General features: G+C 47.1%; 2 protein-coding genes across 4 annotated transcripts in view; one reads left to right on the top strand and one right to left on the bottom strand.

Moving 5' to 3' along the window:
* Positions 1-851: 851 nt before the first annotated feature.
* Positions 852-14,698, bottom strand: CCDC127 (coiled-coil domain containing 127). Of its 2 annotated transcripts, none has more exons than XM_082456103.1 (3): positions 14,586-14,698; positions 13,261-13,391; positions 852-2,075 (listed from the first exon to the last, which is right to left on the bottom strand). In XM_082456103.1, the coding sequence occupies exons 2-3, from the start codon at positions 13,379-13,381 to the stop codon at positions 1,420-1,422; spliced, it is 777 nt and encodes a 258-aa protein (XP_082312229.1). In that variant the 5' UTR covers positions 13,382-13,391; positions 14,586-14,698; the 3' UTR covers positions 852-1,419. The 2 variants fall into 2 exon arrangements, with proteins under 2 accessions (XP_082312229.1, XP_082312230.1); XM_082456104.1 differs by having other exon boundaries at positions 14,466-14,602.
* Positions 14,697-24,498, top strand: part of SDHA (succinate dehydrogenase complex flavoprotein subunit A) — a 22,974-nt gene continuing 13,172 nt past the window's right edge. Inside the window, exons 1-5 of one of the 2 annotated variants that reach the window (XM_082456100.1) lie at positions 14,697-14,853; positions 20,562-20,651; positions 21,646-21,807; positions 23,706-23,849; positions 24,219-24,383. In XM_082456100.1, coding sequence (XP_082312226.1) covers positions 14,791-14,853; positions 20,562-20,651; positions 21,646-21,807; positions 23,706-23,849; positions 24,219-24,383 — 624 coding nt within the window. In that variant the 5' untranslated portion in view covers positions 14,697-14,790. The remainder of the gene's footprint in view (positions 14,854-20,561; positions 20,652-21,645; positions 21,808-23,705; positions 23,850-24,218; positions 24,384-24,498) is intronic. The other variant, XM_082456101.1, reaches the window with a different exon arrangement.

The following is a 24,498-nucleotide window of genomic DNA, read 5'->3' as shown; positions in this document are numbered from 1 at the left end:
CTAGAGAAGCAGGACAGCTATTTTTGTCATACGCCAGGCAGAGAAGAGCATTTTTGGCATCAGCCCACAAAACCCGCTCAGTCATTCGAAAAGGCCCTGGTTTCACACGGATCAGGGCCGTTCTGAAGCCAAGCTGCCTGGGTTCATACTAGCTCCAGGACCACTTGTGCGACCTCGGGCAGGTTGACTTCCCACCCCTCACCTGTAGAATGAGGGCTGCAGAGAAGGGCTCACACCACAGCCCTGAGACCGTGGGCCTCTGAGAGGCCTGCTGACAGGTTGGCCCTCGGCTGGCATCTGGGAGTGGATTTGGGAGGGTTCCCTCCACCAACTGGTAAGAGTGGATCACTGCGACCAAACCCTGCCAACAGCTTGGGCACCTGCTTTCCTCTGGGAGTTTGGAGTTTGGGTCTGTGCCAGGCAGAGGGTGCCTGTGTGACCGGCCCTCCGCAGAAACCCTGGACGCTGTTTCTGAAGAGCGTCCACATGGCCGTGTGACCCCTGGGAGGGGACGGGAAGCTGCACCTGGTCTCCCCGCGTTGCCCACGTGCCTGTCCCTTTACTAACCTTGCCTTGTATCCTTTCTATACGACGAGTCTCAGCTGTGAGTACAACCATGTGCTGAGTCCTGAGCAAGTGTGGGGTGGTCTTGGGGACCCGGAGCCCAAGGGTAGTAACAGCGCTCACTGCACAGCACTAGGGTCAAGATGACGGGAGTGATGTGTGTAAAGCATACAAAGGCCGATTCATGTTACCTTTATGGAAAATGGGTCTAAGTTTGCAGTAAAAATTGAGATAATCTGTTTAAAAATGTAAAGAGTAAGAAATCACACACATAAAAAGCGGCACTGTTGCTTTTAAATTGAGGTGTTTTAATTACATGTCATTGCTTATAAACACACACAAGGGTATCAACTGGAAATAAACACTTTTTCCCCTTTGGTGGGAAAGAGCTTCAAAACACCACAAAACCTTGACGGTATCACTACCTTCCTTTCTCATCTATTAGGCAGTCCTATCCACTACCTGACAACTTCTAACTGTAATTTTAGGAGAGAGAAAAATAATTTGAGGAGAAAAAAGAATTTAGGGAGTGATAAAAACAGACAAAAAAATGACTTATAGTAAGGATGAATATTATATTTCACATTCTTAGAAACAGTTTTTCCCTAAAGCTATGAGGTTATACTGTTCCGCTTAATAAAATATCGACAGCTTAAAAAACACTCCTGAGAAACTGCGTCCTTAGCCGCTGAGGGGGACGGAGAGCTCGGAGGGTGGCGGTGGAAGCAGTGGAAGGCCACTGCTGAGAGGCGGCTGTGTGCATGCGTGGCCACAACACAGGGAGCGCTGGCAGAGGGAAAACATCGCGTAACCCAGAACACACACCGCTCTGACGCTGAGCCGTTCACTCCTGTCTTACTTTTCCAGTATGGCTCTCTCTACGCTCTTAAACTTCTTCAGTTCGACCATTAGTTCCCAATATCTGAGATACAGCCACATAAGCCTCCCATTGTGGCGCTTGTTGGTGTTCCAGACGTCACCACAGTACGTGTCGTGCTTGAATATGTCCGTCAGGCCAGCTGCCATCTCTAGGTCAGCAGCAACTGGGTCAGTGGACGCTCGGACCAGCAAGCTCTTCTCGATCTCCAGCCGCTTGTGGCGAGGGAGAACCAGACTGCAGTAGATGCTCTGTCTTTCTGTGAGAGCGTCCTCGAACTCCCTCAGCAGAAGCCTGGCTCTCCGTTGCCAGTCCTCCTCCTTGCCCAGGCAGCTCAGGTACGCACTCCGCAAGGGCTGCCTCTTCTCCTGCAGGACCCGAGCCCGCTCCTGTTCCAGAAGCTTCTTCTCTTCTACCATCTTGCGCCCCTGAGAGATGAGGGCTTCTCGGTAGCTGGTCGTTCTGTTTTGTTCCTTTTCAAGTTCCAGGGACAGCTGTGCCACGGCCCGCCGGCCTTCTGAGATCGTGGCATGGTACTTGGCTTCGAGGCCCCGCTGGAAGGCAGCTGTTCTCTGACGGTATGCTTCCCGCTCTTTTTCTATTTCTTTTCGGGACTCCCTAGACCAAATCCAACCTGACACAAAGAAAGTGGAGGAGGAAAACACACATGATGAAAAGTCAAAGCTCAAGTTCTATAATCTTTATTTACAGAAAACATAAAGCAGCTAAGGACAGCACTTCCATAAAATCTTAAGTCCCAAGAGGTACAAAAAAGATAACATTTTGAATGAAGCTATACAACTGCAAAGTTCTTATCTTAAAATCAGATAAGGGCTCCCCAAAGACAAGCACAACAAGGCTGCAGAGACCCCCTTCAGCCTCCTCCTAATGTCTGATGGCTGAGAAAACCCACGGCTGCCTTCCTTTGTTCCCAGGCCTCCCACCCCGCGCCTCCTCTGGCTGCGGTGCCCCGGCATACTACCGGCAAGGGCTAGAAATGAATACGGGAGAGTGTGCGTCACACAGTGTCGGCTAGGCTACTAAGAACTGAGCAAAGTTCAACGTGTGCTCAGCTTCGCCTGGTCATCACTGGTAAACAGCTGAAGCCCACCGCGTTTGCTTATGTTCTGATGGGGGTCATGTAAACAAGGAGTCAGAAGTTCAGCCTCAAGGCGAGGCTCCACCGTACTCTAACAAACGTGGGACGGAAGGGTGCAGGCAACTGGGGTGGGTAATGAATGCCCCGCTCTGCCCCACAAAGTGAGAAGCCACCAGGCCTCTGGCCTCTGCTGCACGGAGAAGTCCGAGGACAGAGAAAGGGAGTCTGATGGCCACAAAGCCCGTGGCCAGCAGGTGCCCGGGTCTGGGTGTTGTCACCCATCCTTCCCCATCCCACCAGTAAGAGTCTGGTGTGTTCCGATAATAAGATAAAAGTCAGTGTGATGCTTTCACTGGTACAGGGTCTCCACCGCGTTCTGAACTGGCGCTCCTGTCAATAGTTTAATAGATGTTGGGGCAGCTATGCTGAGTCCTAGTTTCTCACAATGGTAACCTGTCCAGCCTGTACATGCAAAACGCAGCACAGATCCGAGTCCTCTGGAAAACAGAAGGACTGCCCAACAAGTCTTCAAAGCTACCAAGAGCAGCAGTTTAAAGCATCATTTACGCCCAGCTCTCCAAACACAGCCAAGGCAGCTCACACGTTTCTCTCCCACTTTCTTTAACCCCCTGCGGTGTCCGTCCCCCTTCTGGTCCCCTTCCTGCTCTTGCTGGTCCCTCCCCGTCAACACGCAAGGTGCTGTCCTTGCCGTGTGGCCTTTCCCCAGGTCCCAGGGAATCCCACCTAGTCCACAACGTCAGCCGTCACCCTTGTGAGGACAACGTTTCCATGCACGTGAGCGCCTTCTTCACTCGCAACGCTGCTGCCCCAGTTCTACAATCACGAGACCAACCTCGTCCTCCCGCAACGAAAGCAGCCCCTAGTCCTATTCCAGCTGACAACTCCCACTCAGAAGCACGTGTCATCTTTGTCTGCTCCTTGTGCCAGAGTGCCCAGGCCGGGGGGCTGACCAGGAAAGAAGGGGTCATAGGCCTGGAGGCAGGCAAAAGGTATGTGTGGAGAAGAGAGGAAAGAAGGACTAATTCAGTTTCGGGTGAATGTGGACAAAGTCTGGAAGGCCAGTAGGAGTTGGCAGGAAAGGTCCCTCTAGGTAGAATGAACAGGTACAGGAGAGCTTCCAGGAGCTGCTGCCCAGGGGCACAGGGCTTATGCCAAGGAGACGCTGGAGCAGACTCTGGAAAAGTCAGACTCCGCTCAGGAAGCGGACTGATCTGATCTGACAGCACCCTGGCTGTGACGAGGAAGATGGGGGGGGGCGGGGCATGGGCGGAGGGGGCAGAGGGAGGCCAGAAGCAGAGCGCCGGTCCTGCTCTACTAACCCAAAGTGCAATGCTGCTCACACGGAGCCAGGGAGGCTGATGCACACCCAGGCGCACACCCAGGCGCACACCGGCCATCAGACCACAGAACACCTCTCATCAGGAAGGCCTCCTGGAAGAGGTGGCACAGCGACGTGGAGACAGGCTGGGTGAGGAGGTGGCCAGGGAGGTACGGAGAGCAGAGCGCAGGCTGGGGGACCGGAAGTCTGGACGCCCAGCCCTGGTCCGTTCGGGGAGTCCCGCTCATGACTCCGCACAGACACAACTTTTTCAAGCCTCAGTCTCAGAAGGCTTGTAAAAGCGCTGGGGCTCCCGCTTCTGGGAAAATGGAATAGAAGTACTCTCTCCTATTCTCCCTGCTAAGAACAACAAAAAACCTGGATGTCGTACGTAAAACTAACACAAGACGACCCTGAAAGGCGGAGAGCGGCAGGCAGACTGTTGAGGGACCTTGGCACCCAAGGAACACCAAGCTGGTGAGTCCCCTGGGGCTTCATTTTGCCTTGTAGATTCCAGACTTAAAGCTGAAATGCCAATGATGCAGATTTCCTTTAAAAGCCCCGACAAGAGTCTGCTCTCTCTGGCCAAACAACCAGCAAAGGGGCTTAGCAAGACAGAAAACTTTTAAACAATAACCATTCTGCCCCTGCTACATAGCACAGAAGACACTGTGACCCCACCTCCATCCTCGTGGGCAAAGCCTGAGGGGCGGTGATGGTGGCAGAGGAAGCCACGTGGGGATTCTCCTGTGTGGGAGCATCAGGAGTCGCAGGGGAGCTGGACCTCCCGCTCTTGCCCAGCAGTAACAAGGGGACCCTTCCTTGGTGTCCACGGGCTGGAGGGCGAGTGGGGAGCCTGGACGTCCACCCCGACCTGGGAGTAAGGAGGCAGTGCTACCTCTCCCCGTCCAAGAAGCCAGCCTAAGAAGACACGAATAAAAACCAGTCTCATAATACCCCAAATGCCCAGGTTTCAGTGGAGGATCACTCTTCATAACAAGAATCAGGAAGGTCTCAAGTTGACTTAAAAGGTAATCAGCTGATGCCAATACCAAGATGACAGAGATGTTAGTGTCATCTGACAGTTTAAGGCAGCCACTGTAATATAAAGTCTAAGCAAAGATACAGAAAGTCTCAGCAGACAAACAGAAAATATTTAAAAAAGCAAACGGAACTTTTGAAACTGAAAAAGGCAGGAACTGAAATAAAAAAGCATAATGCTGAAACAGGTGTGGAGAAGAGAGGACCCCCCCACCAAGATACTCAATACAGCTCTTGCGAACACAGACATGAAGATCCGAACAAAATACTAGCAAATACAATTCTGCAATATATAAAAAGAATTACACGGCATGACCAAGTGGGGATTATTTCAAAAATGTAAGACTGGTTCAACATTCAAAAACCCATCGCTATAATCCAACAAATTAGCAGCCTAAAGAAGAAAAACTACATGATCATATTGACTGATACAGAAACACAACACCCATTCATGATAGCAACTCAGAAAAATAGGAACAGAGGGGAACTTCCTTGTCTTGATACTCTATGAAACCCACAGCTAACATTTACTTAGTGGTGAAAAGACTGAATGCTTTTCCTCCAAGATCAGGAACTATCCAACAAAGTCCTAGAATTTCTGGCCAGTGCGAGAAAGCAAGAAAAGGAAATACAGGCCAACAGACTGGAAAGGAAGAGATAAAACCTGTCTCATACCTCATAGAAAAATTAACTCAAAATGGATCATGGACTGTCATGTAAAATGTAGAATTAAAACTGTAGGAAAAAACACAGGAGAGAATCTTTAGGATCAAGGGCCAGGCAAAGAGTTTTCAGACGTGGTATGAAAGCATGACCCATAAAAGGAAAAACTGATAAGACGGACTTCATCAAAATTAAAACTTTTGCTCCATGAAAGACTCCAGTAAAAGTCTACAGACTGGGAGAAGATATTTGCAAACAAGGCAGCCAACAAAGTACTAGAATCTAGAACACAGTAAAAACTCTCAAAACTCGGGAATTCCCTGGTGGTCCAGTGGTTAGGATTCCGCGTTTTCACTGCCAGGGCAAGGGTTCAATCCCTGGTCAAGGAACTAAGATCCCACAAGCTGCGTGGTGACAAAAAACAAAACAAAACCCAAAACAAAACAAAACAAAAAACAAACAAAACAAAACAAAAACCTCTCAAAACTCAACATTAAAAAAACAATCCAATTAGAAAATGGATTGAATCTGAAAGACAGCATTCAAGGAAGCGGATACACCGATGGCAGATAAGTATGTGAAAAGATGCCCAACATCATTAGCCCTTACGGAAATGCAAATTAAAACCAAAATGGGGTATCACTATACACCTGCAAGAACAAGCAAAATAAAACCAATAGTGATCACACCAAATACTGGTGAGGACGCCAAGAACCTGGATCCCTCATGCACTGCTGGCGAGAACGTAAAATGGTACAGCCACTCTTTTACTTTCTTCGAAAACTGAACGTCAACTCCCAAGAAGGCTGACAAGAGTAGTTAGTTTTTATGATTCAATGATCTGCAGTGTCTGCGTCTTAGTGAAAGACCCAATTGCAGCCCTAAGGGCTGCTATTTAGAAACTCACTAGCCTGCCATCTTGAAAAACCCTACTGAATGCTTGGAAAGGCTGCCTGCTGCCTATGGCTAGGGCAATGAACTTGGTGAGTGAAGTGGAAGGCTTAAAATTACACTGACTAAGCCAAAGCAATCTTGAGGGAAAAAAAAACGGAGCTGGAAGAATCAGACTCTCTGACTTCAGGCTATACTACAAAGCTACAGTAATCAAGACAATATGGTACTGGCACAAAAACAGAAATACAGACCAATGGAACAGGATAGAAAGCCCAAAGATAAACCCACGCACCTATGGTCAACTAATCAATGACAAAGGAGGCAAGGATATACAGTGGAGAAAAGACAATCTCTTCAATAAGTGGTGCTGGGAAAACTGGACAGCTACATGTAAAAGAATGAAATTAGAACACTCCCTAACACCATACACAAAAATAAACTCAAAATAAACTAAAGACCTAAATGTAAGACCGGACACTATAAAACTCTTAGAGGAAAACATAGGAAGAACACTCTTTGACATAAATCACAGCAAGATCTTTTTTGACCCACCTCCTAGAGTAATGGAAATAAAAACAAAAATAAACAAATGAGACCTAATGAAACTTAAAAGCTTTTGCACAGCAAAGGAAACTATAAACAAAACGGAAAGACAACCCTCAGAATGGGAGAAAATACTTGCAAATGAGTCAACGGACAAAGGACTAATCTCCAAAATATATGAACAGCTCAGACAGCTCAATATTAAAAAAAAAAACCCAATCAAAAAATGGGCAGAAGACCTAAATAGACATTTCTCCAAAGAAGACATACAGATGGCCAAGAGGCACACAAAAAGCTGCTCAACGTCACTAATTACTAGAGAAATGCAAATCCAAACTACAATGAGGTATCACCTCACACCAGTCAGAATGGCCATCATCAGAAAATGTACAAACAACAAATGCTGGAGAGGGTGTGGAGAAAAGGGAACCCTCTTGCACTGTTGGTGGGAATGTAAATTGATACAGCCACTATGGAGAACAGTAGGGAGGTTCCTTAAAAAACTAAAAATAGAATTACCATATGACCCAGCAATCCCACTACTGGGCATATACCCAGAGAAAACCATAGTTCACAAAACACACGCACCCCAGTGTTCATTGCAGCACTATTTACAATAGCCAGGTCACGGAAGCAACCTAAATGCCCATCGACAGACGAATGGATAAAGAAGACGTGGCACATATATACAATGGAATATTACTCGCCATAAAAAGGAAAGAAACTGGGTCATTTGTAGAGACGTAGATGGACCTAGAGACTGTCATACAGAGTAAAGTAAGTCAGAAAAACAAATATCATATATTAACGCATATATGTGGAATCTAGAAAAATGGTACAGATGAACTGATTTGCAGGGCAGAAATAGAGACAAAGATGTTAGGGAACAAATATATGGACCAAGGGGGGACAGCAGGGGGGGTGGTAAATGAACTGGGAGATTGGGATGGACATGTATACACTAATATGTATAAAATAGATAGCTAATAAGAACCTGCTGTATAAAAAATAAAATAAAATTCGAAAAAAAATTACACTGACGTAGTAATTAATTAGTTTTGAGGCTGGGAGAGGCCCTGAGGTGACTTTCATTTTCCGTTTGTTTTTTCAGACTCATCTCTGGCTTCTATAGCTTTTCATAGTAATTTTTATTTTTGAAGTTCCTGCTTTCTTATACTTTTGAAATGATGCTTTTTGTCCCTGAGAAGGGTTGAGGAATATTGTATTTTCTTCTTTTTGCTTATCTTGCTTAGGTAATGTGATCAGAGAAAACTTTTAACTTTGCATTCTTGTAAGGATTCTCCAAAAATGTGTTATTACAAGATTAAGAAATTATATCGAACATATGGGTGTTAAGTAGCCCCCTAGCATAGGCTAAAAGTAAAGGCAGACAAATGAAGTTGAAAAATACTACTCTCGTCAGCCTCCACTTTCTCTACTCAAACCTGCTAACCTAAGAAACCCAGGCACATAAAGCCACTCCATAAAAAGTATCACTGCCTGCTCACTTTGGCAGCACATGTACTAAACAACAAAAAAAAGTTGGAAAAACACAGAGAAGACTGGCACAGCCCCTGCTGGAGGATGACACAAATTCGTGAAGTGTTCCATATAATTTAAAAATAAAAGCATCCCTGCAACAGAGGGCAGCTTTTTTTCCATTTCTCATATTCTTAAGTGCCAACCCAGAACCATGGGACATGATGTAGGGAAGCACAACATGCCACCCTTAAATAGGTCCCTTGGGCCTTACTAAGTTTCTCGAGGGGCAAGGGAACCACCCTCATCACCAAATGATTCTAACCGAAAGCGGAAAGTAACAGATTAAATCTGGAGCCGCAATAGAAGCCTTATAGGAGTGTGGAATATCAAGGTTCTAGGCTTGGCCGAAAATATCCAACTGGTGACTATTAAATTAAGACCTGTATGGGAATATCCCTGTAAATAGCAGTAACCAAAATGGGAGGCCACTGGTCTGACTAAACTACAGCTGACATTTGGAGCCTGATAGGAATTTGGGGGGGAGGCCTTCTCCTCCCCTAAGCTAAATGAGGGAAGGTAAAACCTTGCCACATAGGTGAATGGCTGTGTCAGTCATTTGATATCATTGAGGTGGCTACTCAGTACTGAGGGGGAAAAAAACTTGTTTCTTCTGGCCTTAAGAGAACAAAGTCATCCTAGGAGGCACTTGCCTATGCCTTTAAGATGCAAATGTCTACCTGATCTTCTCCAGGAACCCTTATCTCCAGCATCCTTTTAAAATGCAAATTTCGAGATTCCCTGGTGGCGCAGTGGTTAAGAATCCGCCTGCCAATGCAAAGGACACGGTTCAAGCCCTGGTCCGGGAAGATCCCACATGCCTCGGAGCAACTAAGCCCGTGCACCACAACTACTGAGCCTGCGCTCTAGAGCCCTCGAGCCGCAATTACTGAGCCGGCATGCCACAATTACTGAAGCCCGCGTGCCTAGAGCCTGTGCTCTGCAACAAGAGAAGCCACCGCAATGAGAAGCCTGCGCACCACAACAAAGAGTAGCCCCCGCTCGCCGCAGCTAGAGAAAGCCTGCACGCAGCAACGAAGACCCAATGCAGCCATAAATAAATAAATAAAATAAATAAATTAAAAAAAAAAAAGAATTTGGGTTAAAAAAATAAAAATAAAATAAAATGCAAATTTCAAAAACGGGGTAGGTAATTTGGAACTTGACTTGTCAAGGACGAAAAGAAATCCTAAGTGTCTTTTCTGTAAACATTAGAAAAAAGGATTTAGCCATCTAGACAGGTGACCGTGATTTGCTCCATCTGCCAGAAGCCCAATTTGAATCCAACCCCTTGTAACTGATGGGTTTTACCCTGTTGTACCTGACTCAGGGCTGAGATTTTCAAATCAGAACTATAAGGTCTCTGTTTGTTTGTGTGTTTGTATGTATCTATGTGTGTTGTAGATGTGTAGTATTACCAAAAGTAATTTGTAAAGAAGCTCTACTTAATTGACTTAAAAAAATTAAGTGCTTATACAAATACTCAGGAATATAAAACTGGCCAGAATGAATTTCAGGTTCACATGCTCCAGGAAATATTCAACATTAAGCTAATATCTGGTATTGAAGGAGGCTTAAACTTGTTGATTTGATTAACACAGATATGTCTTTAGAGTCATCAGTGTTAAGCATAGTGCTTCTGCTTGTACCTAGGTTTACTAGAGGTCAAATAAGACCTTATTATATGTTGCAAATCCATCAGCAAGAAAAGTAACTTGAAGTGGAAAAAAAAAAAACTTCTAAGGAAAGTAAGATGTATGTTTTCAGTAAAAGAAGGTGTAAAGAGTGAGAAAAAAAATACTGGAAAAAAGAGTTGTACATGATCTTGGGAGTGTTCCAGTGGTTAGGACTCCGAGCTCCCAATGCAGGGGGCCTTGGTTCGATCCCTGGTCGGGGAACTAGGATCCCACATACTGCAACTAAGCCCACATGCTGCAACTAAGCCTGCGCGCCTCAACTACTGAGCCCACGCTCTAGAGCCCGCGTGCCACAATAAGGACCCAGTGCAGCCAAAATAAATAAATAAATAACAAATAAAAACAGTTGTACATGATCAAGATTTTCTAAGATTGGATTAAACTTAGTTGGGTAAACAGATTTTGTTGGGAGCGGGCTGGGGCAAGACTGGATTTGGTTTCTCCCTCCAAAGTTTTCTTGAATTACTGCTTTTAATAACATGAGTTACTTCACCTTTAAGGGATCTGTATTTGCTTTCAAGATCTGTTTTAACTTTGGTTAAGAAATAAGTATTGTCTCAGTGACCTATGATCTTATTTGACCAAGTCTTTTAAAATTTTTGACAAACTTCCCAATACCAAATTTTAATTAAAGTTCTTTGGATTTCCAGCTAACTTTGGGATACTTTAGAGGGCCCCTGAGGTATCTGAAAGAAAAATATTTAACTAGGATTATTACGCATGTAAAATTAAATGTAATCAGATGGTTAACCACGCCTTTTAAGTCTTTTGTCATTTATAGATAGTTATTTTTGCACTCTGATGCTGTTACAAAAAAGTGTTTCATCATCAAGAAGATTCATGGGAAGGCTAAGGAAACAGTTACAACACTTCCACATCAAGACAATGGCTATGCAAGGATTCCAGCCCATACGGACTTAAAACAAGGAGCTGTCCTGCCCCTGGGGCCCCTAGATCAGGCATCCTAGAGATTTTTACTCGCTGACAGGCGGGTTGATGCCCCTACTCAGCCTCGAAGCAACTTCAGAAGACGGACCATCGCCCCTCTGCTTCCCATAAAAATATTGGAGTAAAATCGGGGGAATGAAACAGAAGAGAAGGGGGCAGGGCACAACCTTTAAAAGAATGACACAGCCATAGAACATGACAAAAACTGGTTAGAACCAACTAGGTCCAAGAGAGCAGACAAGTTGACTTCCAGTAGACCTTGAGCCTCATTATACGCTCATTGTAATACATTAGCATGCTAAATGACACACTCACCAGTGCTAGGACAGTTCTGAGGCCAACCATAAAAGGTCAAAAAGTAGGCTCTGGCCCAGTTCCTGGAAATCCCCACCCCTTCCCCAAAATAATTGGAATAACCCTCCCCCTCATTAGCCTATGAAATTACCCAGCCCATAAAAACTAACCACTCCATATTTCGGGGCATCTCGCCTTCTGAGATGGCCCACACTCTGTCTGTGGAGGGTGTTTCTCTCTAAATAAATCCACTTCCTACCCATCAAAAAAAAAAAAAATGACACGTCTCTTTGGCATAGGGATTATTTTCAACTGGTTATTTTCTAAGAAACAGCAGACATGGGAGAAACTTTGAAAACCAAGTAGGAGTTACCCTTTTGTAAGAAACACTTACATTTATAAGGGAGCTCTGCATTTGTAAGGGTGTTTGCCCGGCTGTACCAGGAAGTGGTTGACCAAATTTCTGGAAACTCTTATCATAGGAAAAGGCTAGAGCTTAAATCCACATAACAACCTTACCCTTGATTATTGCGCTTTTCCTAGTCTCCTCTGGTAACTAACTCTCCCCAACCTCCACATCCTCTTTTGTCTTAAGCTTGGGATGGTATTTAAGGTGAGGGCTTATGCCATTCTGGTAAGTTACTCAATTTTCCTGAGTCTCTCCTATGGATACATATTAAAAACTTTTGTTTGATTTTCTCCTGTTAATCTGTCTCACATCAGTTTAACTCTTAGACCAGCCAGAAGAACTTAAAAGGGTAGAGGAAAGTTTCTTCCTCTGCCACAGTGACAAAACATAAAACCAACTCCTAAACATCAGGAAATTCATCATGTAGTAGGGATATAAGCTAAGAGCTGGAATAATTACAATTGACTGGTAACTGGTAATTTCCCCAAAGTGGTACAAAGTCGATTCAAAGCAGAGAGAATTTCTGGCCAGCCTGAGCAGAGGTTTCATGGATGAAGTCTCCAAAAGACTGATTTCCTAAACATTACACATACAAAACCAGTTTTCTTTTATGCCTGTTTTATTCTTCCTCATCAGTGCTTATGAGGGCAACTGAAGCAAGGGAGCCCCCCTCAGAGCAGTACAGCCTCGAAGGGAGCTAACAGTTACTGAACTCACTCACTCCACACAAAATGCCTCTAAATATCTTGTTTTATTTAACCCTCACTTGCATTGAGGCAGTTCAGTTATGATGGTCAGAGAAACAGGCTCAGAGGGTAAATAATTTGTGCAGAATGCACCATATGCGAAAAAACTAGGGTGTACACATGCATCTCTGTAAACAAAGACTGTTGCCCGCCATTTATGATTAAGTCATTAGCCACAGTCACTGACCTACAAATTCACCCGGAGAGGGATTCAGGGTGAATGCACTCTGTTTTGGATACATGGGACCCTACAGCGTTAAGATACATGACTAAGAAAGAATTTCAGTGACCCCAAATTCCTGCATCTTCCCATACGTAGGTAAGCACTAAAGTCACTAATTTGACACACCTGGGTTTCTGTGACAAGTATTAATCTTTTACCAAGACGCATGCTGGACCACACGTATTTCCTGGCTCCTCCCCTGCCTCTTCAGAGCGGTTCCTAACAGCTATCTGAGTGAGAGACTGTATCCTGGGCTACAGTCCTCATAGCTCTCACATTGTACATTTTTTTTCACAGTCAACATCTGTCAGGTTCCAAAGCCCAAGATCTTAGAGCGCCACACTTTCAGCCCAGAAAACACACATTAGGAAAACCATGACTTACGAAAAGCAGCCAATCCCAGCATTGGAACCAACAGGGCATAATTCCATCTGCTTCCATCACCCCCATCAGCCCTGGAACTGGGCCGGATATTCCAATTTGGGGGGTCATTTAAGTTATTCATGGAGATACACCTTGAAGTAAATAATAAAACCATTAACCACACAAAAAGAACAAAATACATTGGTCACAATTATATCACCTACATAGCTCATGTGAGACCTTTTTTTTTTTTCAAAAAATTTTGTTCAGATCTAGGTATGCGCTGCACAGCACTGAGCCTTATGGGATTAAAAGAAAAAAACAAGACCTCAGACAAAAGCAACTCACAAATCGTGGGGAAGAAGATGTGTCTCAAATAACTGAAATACAAATAGAACGAAGCAAATATAGTCAAAAGAAACTCAATTCAATTTCAAAGACTCTTAACAGGCTTTTCAATAAATACTTGTTCAACACCTAAAGATATAAAATTCTAACTGGCAATAAAGCAATGACATACACACAAAAAGGCTCAGTACTTAAGAAGCTTGTGGCAAGTACAGAATGAAAAACAGATCTAAAGTAGTGAAGCTCGTAACCCTCATAGGGGAGGGCTGGGAGCAGCATTCCTTCCCCCCAACCCGGTAAACCAGGGAGCACCAACCCCCGGGCCGTGGACCGAAACCGGTCCGCGGCTTGTTAGGAACCGGGCCGCACAGCAGGAGGTGAGCGGCGGGAAAGTGAACGAAGCTTCACCTGCGCTCCGCATCACCACCCCCCCCCATCGCTCGCATTACTGCCTGAACCATCCCCTCCTCCCACCCCGTGGAAAAATAATCTTCCACGAAACCGCTCCCTGGTGCCAAAAAGGTTGGGGACCGCTGCCGTAAACGACAGGGTCCGCGCGCCCCCAGCCCCACCCCACAGGGTTCGTGCCCTCCCGATCCCATAAATTACAAGGTCTGCGTCCCCCACCCCGACACCGTAAACTATATTATGGAGTTCGCGCCCCCCAGACCTCATGTACTGGAGGGTCCGCGCCCCCGCCCCCCGGTAACCTACAGGGTCCGCCTCCCGGAACGCGCAGTCCTAATAAAGCAGCGGAACCCGGCACGGACCCGAGGGACCCCTAAACGTCGGTCTACCCTGGCGGCCAGTAGTCAACCTGCTCGATACAGGAACTCCCGCTCCGTCCTGGAGAGAAAGCGGGGCGAACACCACGTTACCTGCGAGCACCGGTTCATCTCACAAAACTGCTGTAAACTCGAGAAAAATCGAACACCGTCTGGACCGGAGGAGAAATCAGGCGAGCCCATGAGGACCCCCGACCGCAGACCCCAACCTACCTCCGGCCGGGAGGTCGCGGCCCCTATGCCCTGAGCGCCGCCGTCCGCTCGTCCCTCTGCGCAGGCGCCGCGTTGCCCCGTCGACCCCCGGCGCTGCGATGTGCGCAGGCGTGGCGTCCCGCCCCACCACCGTCGGCCCCGGGCGCGGCGACGTGCGCAGGCGCGGTCTGCGCGGGGACTGGCGGGACGGCGGTGGAGGGCAGACATGTCGGGAATCGGGGTTGTGTCGCGGCTTCTGCGCGCCCGGCGCCTAGCGCTGACCTGGGCGGTGAGTTGGCGCCGCGGGTGGGGCAGGGCGGACGCTGGGTCCCGCGCCCCCGACCCCGAGGCGGGACGGGCTCGGGAGGGCCTGCCGGATTCTGTCCCAGCTGGGCGGGTTGCGGCGCGGTGAAGGTCACGACGCTGCGGGCCGCCCGGGACCCCTCCCCTCCCGGGGCCCGGTCAGGAGCCCGGGGCGACGGCCGAGGCAGCCCGCTCAGCTCCGGGCACGCGCTCCAGGACGCGGCCGCCCAAGGTCACACGGCGGGACGGGCCCGGGGCGGCCTGATCGCGGTGGAACCGGGCTGGTGGGATCCGAGCGGAGCCCTGGCACTAGGCTCGGCCTTGCTTCTGGGGGTTGTGCGGTGGCCCCTAAGCACTGACCGCAAAGCCACTGGGGCGGACGCGGGGCGGGTGTCCTTCTGGGCGTTCTCTGCGGAGTGCCGCTAGCCCCACTCGGGTCGGTCCGGGATGTGCTTTCCCGCGGCCTGGCTGCTGGACCTTGTCCCCTGCACTCCTGACAATGAGGCCTTCAGAGTCGATTTTGGGGGTTTTTATTGAAGCACTGAATTTAGAGGATTTAGTTATTTGGTTCTTTTACATGAACTCCTCGAGCCTCCTAGTTAGTAATTTAATTACAAAGTAAAGGTCCCAGTGGGAACCAAGGCTTTCAACAATGTTGACTTGATTTCTGCCTGTAATTATACCCACAATTTTCTTCTTTTTAAAATACAGGAATTAAAAGTTAATGTTAGGGGCTTCCCTGGTGGCGCAGTGGTTGAGAATCTGCCTGCCAGTTCAGGGAACACGGGTTCGAGCCCTGGTCTGGGAAGATCCCACATGCCGCGGAGCAATTAGGCCCGTGAGCCACAATTACTGAGCCTGCGCGTCTGGAGCCTGTGCTCCGCAACAAGAGAGGCCGCGATAGTGAGAGGCCCGCGCACCGCGATGAAGAGTGGCACCTGCTTGCCGCAACTAGAGAAAGCCGTCGCACAGAAACGAAGACCCAACACAGCCATAAATAAATAAATAAAAATTAAACTTAAAAAAAAAAGAAGAAGCTTGAATTCTAACTCAGGCAAGATGTTTCTAAAAAAAAAAAAGTTAAATGTGAGGCAGTTTAGTTGGACAACCTACCAACACCAGAAAGCATTTTAAATGCTTTCATGTGTTGCTGGTTCTTACTGAGCAGAGGTTCCCCCAGCCCCCAAATCTTGGGCTCTAAGACACAGTTGTAGCAGGGGGTCCACAAGCAGGAAATGAAGTCCATGGTCAGTGGGGTAGTTTTAGTCAACGAAGCTTGAGCAAACTTCTGAGTGGGCCCTTATCGTTAGGTGAGATGACAGATTTGGTATGTGGTGGTGATTGGGGAAGAGCTGACACGTCTGTCTTCAGACCAGACTGGAGCCGGGAGTTCCTTTTTCCGTCCTGCAGACACCCTTCACCTACCACTCGCCCTTTGCCATTTTATGAAAATATTGCTGTCCTTTCCTCAAGCTGGGCTGGGAGGAATTCAGCTGTGAGCTTTTAGCTGAAAGTAAGAGTGAAGTTCGGCGCACCACAAGTTGGAGCATAAACCTCTCCTTTCCTATTGGCTTGATTGGAAGAGATCTCGGTTGAACCCGCTGTTGGCTGCCAGCACTGTGCTCCACTGTCTCCTTGAATCTTCACCACGGTCCCATTTGCAGGTGGTTGTGAACATGATGGCAAGGCAGAGTTAGCAAAGTTGAACCACAGGTTAGGTCTACCGAAGATGGTCTTGGGTTTCTAAAGGTTTTTATTCTGATGTAGATAGCTTTGGAAATTATTTCCGTCTATGGAAATTAATCTGTCCACAAGCTGTGTACTGGAGTTTCAGATTGGCAAGAACAAAAGCATCAAATTAGCAGAACAAAAAAAGAAAGGGGCTTCCCTGGTGGCGCAGTGGTTGAGAATCTGCCTGCCAATGCAGGGGACACGGGTTTGAGCCCTGGTCTGGGAAGATCCCACATGCCGCGGAGCAACTAGGCCCATGCACCACAACTACCGAGCCTGCGCGTCTGGAGCCTGTGCTCCGCAACTAGAGAAGCCGCGATAGTGAGAGGCCCGCGCACCGCGATGAAGAGTGGCCCCCGCTTGCCACAACTAGCCCTCGCGTAGAAACGAAGACCCAACACAGCCAAAAATAAATAAATAAATAAATTAAAAAAAAAAAAGGAATTCGTGATCTCCAGCTGAGGAATGTTCATAAAGCGTCCTTGATGAGGATAATTTGAATAAAGTCCACAGAATTTTTCTTTATCTCATTTTGTTCAGTTCTGTGGTGTTTCCAAGTCATATTTACAGCTGCTTTCAAGTTACAAAATTATCAAACCTATTTTGCCTTTGTTTCCTTTTCCGTTGTCCCAGTGCACTGACAGAATTTACAAACTGTTCCAAAGTATTGATAGTTAAATCGAAAGGGAAAGTAAAACCAAGAACTTTAAATAGTTGCTTAACTTCTCACTTCAGATGAGATTTTTCAATTTTCAACAAGATATTGTTCTAGAATAAGTCAACTTCTCTTTGAATGTATCATTCTGAGTATGTTTTAATGGTGTATCTAGATTTACATTATTTAGGCCACTGTAGTAACGTTTTGTTTCTTAGGACAATTATAATGCCACTGGCTTTCAGTTCTGCATTCCGTGTCATGTTTTTCCTGGTTCACTTGAAAAGTTGTGGCTCAGTTTTGGCGTACAACCTGGATATTCATCTTAGTTTGGAGTCCCAGAGATTTTTCCCAAGGGTCCCTAGATGGTGGGGACAGTACAGGATTTGGAGCCAGCCAGGCAGACCCAGTCCAGACCTCCTGCATCCTGGAGAGACTCGGTTTCTCTGTGGGGTTAATGAGGGTTCTGTGAGGTCACCTGTGAAAGCTTTGTGTGGCGCTCCTCCATGCCAGGCCCACAGCTCACAGCCTGCCCTTGGTAATCATGTGAATGGTATTTTAAACATCCCTGTTTTAAAAACCTTTAAATTTTTAGTGAAAATAATTACACATAGTTGGAAAAAACAATGTCAGTACAGATGTCCTTATAAGTGAAAAGGAATAAGACCGCCTCCTTCCCCAGACCTTTTCCCCAGTGGAATCAGTTTGGAATTGTTTTTGGTATTGGCCCCTGCTCTTTACCTCCATTTGTCTAGCTGATATGCAGGTGCATTTTTGTCCAGTTTGGACATTGATTTTTTCTGGTAAATGAGGATTTAGTTCACTTAAACCATCCTGCTACCCACATCCTCAGTTCTCCCAATATAATTATGCAACCACTTCAGATCCTTTGTTGTCTACTTTTGTAATTGTGTAGCTTGTGCTTACAAATTGGTTTCTTGTTCATGATTCACAGGTGTATTTTGTTAGATGAGGACCGCCCCCAGCACCACTTTGCTGGATGGAGGGCATCAGTATCTCTACCCTTCTCACATTTTCTCTCCTTTTCCTCCTCATTCAGTCACCTGAACTTTTATGCTATTAAGAGCTCTGTGTTCTTTTAATTCTACCTTAGGTAGATTTCTGCATTCTTTTTCGTTACCCTTTTGGGAAATGTTTGATAATTTCTCTTCAAAAAACGTTAGATTAATAACTGACATAATACGAGTTTTATCTAAAGACAGAAATTGGATTAAAATTGGACTCTCCAAATTCTAAAATCACTCCCCAAATTGGATTTAGATACAAAAAATAATGTTACTGTTTTCCACAGAGAGATAATATGATAATTTCTTAAAGATTTCATTACGGTAGCTACTGCTTTTTAAGCTAACCGTGTGCGTGTGGGGTGTGTGTGTGTGTGTGAACATCCTAGAAAGAAGAAATAAATACTTAGGGAATCTCACGGTTTCTATTTTAATTTTAATTTGGCATCACAAAATATACTGTTCTTACTGGTGCTATTAGCTGTATTTATATTATACTTTATGAAATTTTTAAGAACGTTTGTATTAGAATTCTTTCAGTGACTTAGTTTTTTGTTAAAATATGATTTTACCATTTAAAAATTATAATACAGCTGAAAAATATTTGTTTTTTTAGTTCATATCTGAAAGAGTGGTTTTGTCAATAAAAACAGACATACTTAACATGGCAAATGGAGAATTCAGGAGTATCACTCTTATCAGTTCAGATCAACTTAAAAACCCAGGAAACTACTTTTTAATTGGAGCTATTAAAATAAACTCAATACTTGTGTCGGCTGCCACTCAGTCGCAGAGTTAGAGGGAGCCATCTGTGACGCTCCTCGCGAGTAGTCGGTCAGGCCATCCAGCCCCGGCCTGGGTCCCTCACTTACAGGGAAGTCTGTCCAGTTTCAGACAGCTCGGTTGGAGTTCATTTTGTATTTGGTAATTCTCCTCCCTGTAATCCCCACTTGTTTGTCCCATAGCGTAATTTCTTTTCCCCTCAGAATTGAAACATCTCTTCCAGTTGCAGAATACTTGAAGGCATCCCTTTTGTCATCGTTGAATGTACTTATTTCCCAAAACTGTTCTTCAAGATATTTCTAAGACGGTTCTATCAGTGGTCTAGTAAAATGCAGTCAGCAGAATGGAAAAACTTATTCCCTAAATTGCTGACCATTGCTAGCCTATGAAGAAGGTTGCCTCTCATGCTGGGCTGTGATTTCATTAATACCATTTTCTTGGGTAAATGGTTATAGGATGGGACATTTGAGCTGAGACTTGTAGTTGTAGAGGCTGGCCAGGGACAGGTGTCCTAGCAGAGGCGACAGCACGTGGAGTGTGACAGATAAAGGGGTGGGGCTGAGCCTAGTGCAGCTGTGGAGAGTGGCGAAGCAGGACCAGGGGCATCTCTGGGCCTGAATCTTCACGTGTTCAGGGAAGGGATATTACCACACCCAGTGGCAGCCTGCTCTGGAGCACCCACTCCCAATGCACTGCCTCGCGCCTCTTCCAGTGAACCGCAGAACCTCATAGGGGAGCTCCAGTATGAAGAGGGCTGGGATGGATCCTGGAAAAGCACTACATTCTTTGCAAAACTGTCACTTAGGCAACACAGATGTCTTCTCCATTCTCCACTAAGTACCATAAATTAAGAAATTAATGTGAAAGTGTGCCTTTTGTCATTTCCTGAGTCAGTGTCCTGTCTGGAAACAGACTTCACCTAGAAGGGCCTTTGCTGGGGTGCCAATTCCTCGCCTCCTGGGCCTGCCCTGGGTCCTTAGCCCTTGCCTTATCCTTCAGGGTAAAGTGGAGGGTTCCAGGTAAGGCTTCTGGGTGAAAGGGAGTACCAGCGGGCTTCCCTGGTGGCACAGTGGGTAAGAATCCGCCTGCCAATACAGGGGACACGGGTTCGATCCCTGGTCTGGGAAGAGCCCACGTGCCGTGGAACAGCTAAGCCTGTGCACCACAACTACTGAGCCTGCACCCTAGAGCCCGCGAGCCACAACTCCTGAAGCCCATGTGTCACAGCTGCTGAAGCCTGCAGGCCTAGAGCCTGTGCTCCACAACAAGAGAAGCCACCACAGTGAGAAGCCCGCGCACCGCAACGAAGAGTAGCCCCTGCTCACCACAACTAGAGAAAGCCTGTGCGCAGCAATGCAGCCAAAAATAAATAAATTAATTAATTTTTTAGAAAAAAGGGGGAGCACCTGGGTACATAAGAAGGTTGACGACTTAGAAGGGAAGTTTGAATTACAATTCCCCTGTTCCGTGAAGACACTTAGTGCCCCATCTGTGTTTCAGCAGCGGCCAGCAGCATTGCAGACAGGAGCCCGCAGTTTTCACTTCACCGTTGACAGCAGTAAGAGGTCGTCCGCTAAAGTTTCAGATGCAGTAAGTTCATGACTTTGTTATAGGTGATTTTTTTGACTTAACGGAGTAGGGTTCTATACCAGTTTTTAATGTATTTGAGTAACACAGGTTTTACTTTAAAAATTTTCATTCTAATGCATGCTCATTATTTCTAGTGTAATAATACTTAATTATAATACAAATATAAGCCTAGATATTAACATTTTTTTGTTTGTAGCTCTTAAATATCTATAAGCCAGATTAAACTTTAAGTAAAACATAATGAAATACAAATGTCAGATGAACAGTATTTACTGGAGTGGACGGTGACAGACGCCCTGCTCGGCGGAGGGCTGTGTGGCGGCTTGGGCTCCTTTGTGTTTACGAGGCCCTTCTCCTCTCTGTGGGAGAAACTGAATTTGCTTCTAAGTTTCTGTCTCATAAGCTCACAGTAGTTACTGAATGCTTGTTGGCGCTTTCTCAGTCGTAAATACCATATGGACCTGGAATAGACTTGTGTCCTTGGTTCCTGGATGGTCACTCAGGTGAATGGACTGTCCTTATCTAAATGAAACAACATTGCAGTGTTTTCATGAGAAGCTTCAAATCATGATCTATACTACGTTGTAAGCTTAGATTTGTATATGTATATGGGTATAAATGTAAAAAGAGAAGATAAGTAAAAATGATAATTGCAAAGAAAAACCGTAGTTAGAACTGGTATTTTAATTTGTGGTGTTGCTTTCCTCTGCATCTGTGGTCCCCTACTTTGAGTTTTTGGCCTTTCAACTAATGGTGGGTGCCCTAGCTCCATGGCATAGGTGCTCTGCTATTGATGAGAGCTGTTTGCCGGCCCCTTTCAGTTCGAGGGTGAGCCCACCACGTCTGCTGTGACTACTGCACTGTACCTGGCGTGCAGTCCCAGCACAGGATGGAGGCCCTCTGGGCGTGGCAATGACTCTCTTTCACCGTAACCACAGCCTCAGGGTCTGGCCTAGTTGAACCAGTGATTGACAGGGGGACTTTTCTTTTCCAGATTTCTACGCAGTACCCAGTAGTGGATCATGAATTCGATGCAGTGGTGGTCGGCGCCGGAGGGGCAGGCCTGCGAGCTGCATTTGGCCTTTCTGAAGCAGGGTTTAACACGGCCTGCGTCACAAAGCTGTTTCCCACCAGGTCACACACTGTCGCAGCCCAGGTATGAGAAAGGGCTCTCTCCGTCCTTTGGGTGCTTGCAAGGCACTGCGCAGCCCGGCGCTCTCCCGCCGCGGGCCGCCCCCCACCAGGCCCCCTCTGCTCTTGGCGCTTACTCGCCAGGAGGGCTCTGCCCGCCCCCACCCCACTGCCTGGAGCCTCGTTGTCACTCCTGTTTCTGCTCTGGTCCTGCCCCCTCGTGCCCGCCTCCGTCATGGTGTGGTCTCCTTCCCTGCACTTACCCAACGTGAACAAGCTTGTTGTGGGCTCGCTCTGTATCTGCCGGAACCTCAGGGCAGACCTCGAGTGGTGGTGACGAGGTCTGATGATGGTGTGAAGCTGCAGCACAGAAAACAATGGCCTTAATGCTCTGAATTTAGGGAAGAAGAAAAAGTAAGGTGGAAAATCATGTGACTTTATTATTTTGTTTTTTCACTCTAGGCACACTGTAGGTAGTGCCCAGCTGGTATACAGGTAGTATTCTACAGTCACATTTGACCGTCTTTTCTGGTATTTGAACACATTTCCTCATAGAGACAACAGAGGATGTGGTGACTTTCTACGAAGCAATAAGAGCTCCCATCACCGTTACGTCTGGAACAGCTATATTCAGGGTCCAGCCACATTCTTTACGCACTAAACTGCCTAGATACTTTGTTCGAAAGCTATGCTTTTTAAACTGAAGAATGAGTAATAAATATCCTTGGATAATTCATTGTCTAAAAGCAAGAATAGATATAAGCAGATAATTTTGAACGGTGTTGCAAAAAATACAGTTTTCAGGTAGTGCAATAGTAATACAATAAAAAGAATGAGAAAAGGGTAGCTTAACCTGAATGCTGGTTCTCGAGAAAAGAAGGTTTAATTGGGGGAAGGATAACAGCATTTTTGCATGCACTGGGCCACGTGTTTTTGTATTATTTATTTATTTATTGAGATATTATTTTTTACTTACTAGATTAGCAAAACTCCAAGTTTGACAAAACTCTGTTGGCAGGGCTATGGGGAAGCACATTATTTTACATTGCTGGTGAGGATATAAATTTATATAACCCCTTTGGAAGACAGTTTCGTTTCTGCATTATTTTAAACCAGCTTTCTACATTCTGCTGCCCTGGTACTTAACATTTTTTATCAGGATTGTGTTTGGGTTTACGACTGGAGGGGATGGAGGAGGGAGGAAGGAAGGAACGTGGTGACTCGTGGTGCGTGTCTGTCCAAGGTTCCTTGCTCTGTGCTAGTGACTCGTTTAGTGGTAGCCAAACATAACATGAAACTGAGGCGCAGCAGCAACAACTGGAGAAGAAATTCCAGTGAGAGTGCTTGACTCAAAAGTTACGACTGAATGACAATTGGGAGAAAGGGAAGTTAGGGAACGTGCCTTGTGAGAAAGATTATCTGAAGAGATGTGCAGTTGTAATTTGGGTGGGGGGGGGGGTGGACGGGTGTTAATGTTTGTCCCTGTACTGCGATTTCTGTGACTCTGAGGGGCAGGCTGGGGCTCTGAGCCCTCGGCAGGAAGCGCTTCTGCCTTTAACACGTGCATTCCAGTACCATTGGGAACGCTTGTCGTGAAGCTATTAGATTTGAATCCCTTTTACATGCCGGGCTTGGTCAGGAAGAAGCCTCATCTGAGGAGCCTCGGCCGACCCTCCAGATGACGCCCCGAGGGGTTGGGCTCCGTGTCCCTCTCATGGGTGAGGCGCCTGAGGCTGGGCGATTCCATAACTGGGCCCTGTCTCTAGGTCGCAGGGGGAGGAGATGCCCTTCGGAGTCTGCCGGACGGTGAGGTCGCTCACTGACCGTCTCCCACGAGTAGCTGGCTTTTTCCGAATCTGGCTGCGGGCGGGAGGCAGTGGGGAGGCGAGCCTGCGGTAGCTCACGGGGCTGCTGGCGTTTCAGGGAGGGATCAACGCCGCCCTGGGGAACATGGAGGAGGACAACTGGAGGTGGCACTTCTACGACACGGTGAAGGGCTCCGACTGGCTGGGGGACCAGGATGCCATCCACTACATGACGGAGCAGGCCCCGGCCTCGGTGGTGGAGGTAACGATCCTGCTGGCCGGTGGTGGAGGTAACGCCCCCGCCGGCCTCGGCGGTGGAGGTAACGTCCCCGCCGGCCTCGGCGGTGGAGGTAACGACCCCGCCGGCCTCGGCGGTGGAGGTAACGTCCCCGCCGGCCTCCGCGGTGGAGGTAACGTCCCTGCCGGCCGTCTCGTGCAGGAGGGGCGTGGTGGGAGTGGTCGGCCGGCAGGTTGGCAGCGAGCTGCTCTAACGGGAGAGCGCCTCTGCCGCTGCCGAGCTCTCGGTAGAATGTGTGTGTTCTGGGCTTCAGGTTTGTGTTGAGGTTCTAGTGTGAGTTAGCCACGAGCGTCTTGGTCCCTTTAAGGTACTAGGTGTTTTTCTGTTTCTCAGCTGGAGAATTACGGCATGCCATTTAGCAGAACTGAAGGTGGGAAGATCTACCAGCGTGCCTTTGGTGGACAGAGCCTCCAGTTTGGGAAAGGCGGGCAGGCCCATCGCTGCTGCTGCGTGGCCGACCGCACTGGCCACTCGCTGCTGCACACTTTGTATGGAAGGGTGAGGTGCCCTGGGTGCACGGGGTGGTGGGAAGCGGCCAGGCCAGGCGTGTGGCGACGGGGGAAGCAGGCCACCCCGGGGACAGGTCAGCGTGCCAGCCTCTCCGCCCGGGGGT

Source organism: Balaenoptera physalus (genome assembly GCF_965194825.1).
Source record: "Balaenoptera physalus genome assembly, chromosome: 3".
Taxonomy (NCBI): Eukaryota; Metazoa; Chordata; class Mammalia; order Artiodactyla; family Balaenopteridae; genus Balaenoptera; species Balaenoptera physalus.
This window is presented reverse-complemented; position numbering and strand designations above follow the sequence as displayed.

Coding starts and splice junctions, on each gene's coding strand:
- CCDC127 (XM_082456103.1), bottom strand. CDS start 13,381: ATGAATAACTTAAATGACCCCCCAAATTGGAATATCCGGCCCAGTTCC. Junction 2,076..13,260: donor GCTGGGATTGGCTGCTTTTC/GTAAGTCATGGT, acceptor TCTTTGTGTCAG/GTTGGATTTGGTCTAGGGAG.